The 1,458-nt window shown below is 52.6% G+C and overlaps 1 protein-coding gene across 1 annotated transcript in view; it reads left to right on the top strand.

Moving 5' to 3' along the window:
- The window catches only part of LOC102835693 (patr class I histocompatibility antigen, A-126 alpha chain-like), a 3,052-nt gene extending 1,671 nt beyond the window's left edge, over positions 1-1,381 (top strand). The window contains exons 2-6 of the mRNA XM_006877948.1: positions 83-364; positions 448-564; positions 1,002-1,034; positions 1,165-1,212; positions 1,377-1,381. Coding sequence (XP_006878010.1) covers positions 83-364; positions 448-564; positions 1,002-1,034; positions 1,165-1,212; positions 1,377-1,381 — 485 coding nt within the window. The remainder of the gene's footprint in view (positions 1-82; positions 365-447; positions 565-1,001; positions 1,035-1,164; positions 1,213-1,376) is intronic.
- Positions 1,382-1,458: the final 77 nt, after the last annotated feature.

The following is a 1,458-nucleotide window of genomic DNA, read 5'->3' as shown; positions in this document are numbered from 1 at the left end:
CCAGTCTCAGGATGCTCACATGACCTTTGCTTTAGCAGACCTTGTGAGGGAGTTCATTGGTCCTGAATTTTCTGACTCATTCCATCAGATCCCCCAAAGACACACGTGACTCACCACCCCATCTCTGACCGTGAGGTCACACTGCGGTGCTGGGCACTGGGCTTCTACCCAGCGGAGATCACCCTGACTTGGCAGCGGGATGGGGAGGACCAGACCCAGGATATGGAGCTTGTGGAGACCAGGCCAGCAGGGGACGGAACCTTCCAGAAGTGGGTGGCCTTGAATGTTCCCTCTGGAGAAGAACAGAGATACACGTGCCGTGTGCAACATGAGGGGCTGCCCAAACCCCTCACCCTGAGATGGGGTAAGGTGGGGGACAAGGCAGGGTCTCTTCTCAGGGGAAGGAGGAGGAAGGGCTCCAACCTCTCACCTCCTGTCTCTTTCCAGAACCTTCCCAGCCCACCATCCTTACCATGGGAGTCATTGCTGCCCTGGTTCTCGGAGTGATCTTGATTATTGAAATTGTGGTGGTTGGAGCTCTGAACTGGAGGAAGAAGAGCTCAGGTAGAGTCGGGGTGGGCTCTGAGTGTTCTTGTCCCACGGGGGTTTCAAGTCCTAGGGGATTAGCCATCCCCTTTCATCTCCTGCTTCATTATGGGAGGCACTATCCACACATGTGCCGACCCCATTAGGGGCCCTGTATGCTAACATGACCCTTCTGTAAGCACAGGTGAAAATGAAAGACAAATCTTCCACCTTAATGGTTCTGGTGGTGGAGACCTGATTTCCAGTACTTACAGGTCACAGGACACGGTTACGGTTTAGAGCAGGATTCCAGAAGTTGTGGTCCTGTCCCTGCACATGTTTGTTTGTGTTTCCTATTCCTTTCCTGGGTCTGCAGTCCCAGTTTTGGAAACATCACTGGGGTCCAGAACTAGCTGTTCTAGATACTCATGGTCCTGCCTCCTCCCCGTTCCCTCACAGAAACTTTCTTCCCACAGGTGGAAAAGGAGGCAGCTATGCTCAGGCTGCAGGTAAGTGTGGAGGGAGGGGCTGATCCTGGGCCCCTTGCGATGTAGTGTAGATGGGAGCTCATGGAATCACCCTCTTACCTCTTAGCTTCCTGTAGGCTCTGACCAGATCCTGTGGGGTTTTTTTCTTCAGGCAATGACAGTAACCAGGGCTCCGATGTGTCTCTCACAGCCTCTAAAGGTGAGACCCTGGGACCTGGCATGTTGGAGGGGTTGGGACAGAGGTGACATGACTGGGTTCTGGAGATTCTTTAGGTTTGGACATTTTGAGATTGTGATGGACCATTCAGAGTTTCCACACTTGGCAGTGACTGACCTGAATTTGTTCTTTCTTTTCTTCTGCAGTGTGAGGCAGCAGCCTTGAGGACACAGTGATACACGATTGGATCACTCCCCACTTTGTGAAAGGAAACCCCTGACTTCTCTT

This window comes from Chrysochloris asiatica, unplaced genomic scaffold (genome assembly GCF_000296735.1).
Source record: "Chrysochloris asiatica unplaced genomic scaffold, ChrAsi1.0 scaffold00695, whole genome shotgun sequence".
NCBI lineage: Eukaryota > Metazoa > Chordata > Mammalia > Afrosoricida > Chrysochloridae > Chrysochloris > Chrysochloris asiatica.
This window is presented reverse-complemented; position numbering and strand designations above follow the sequence as displayed.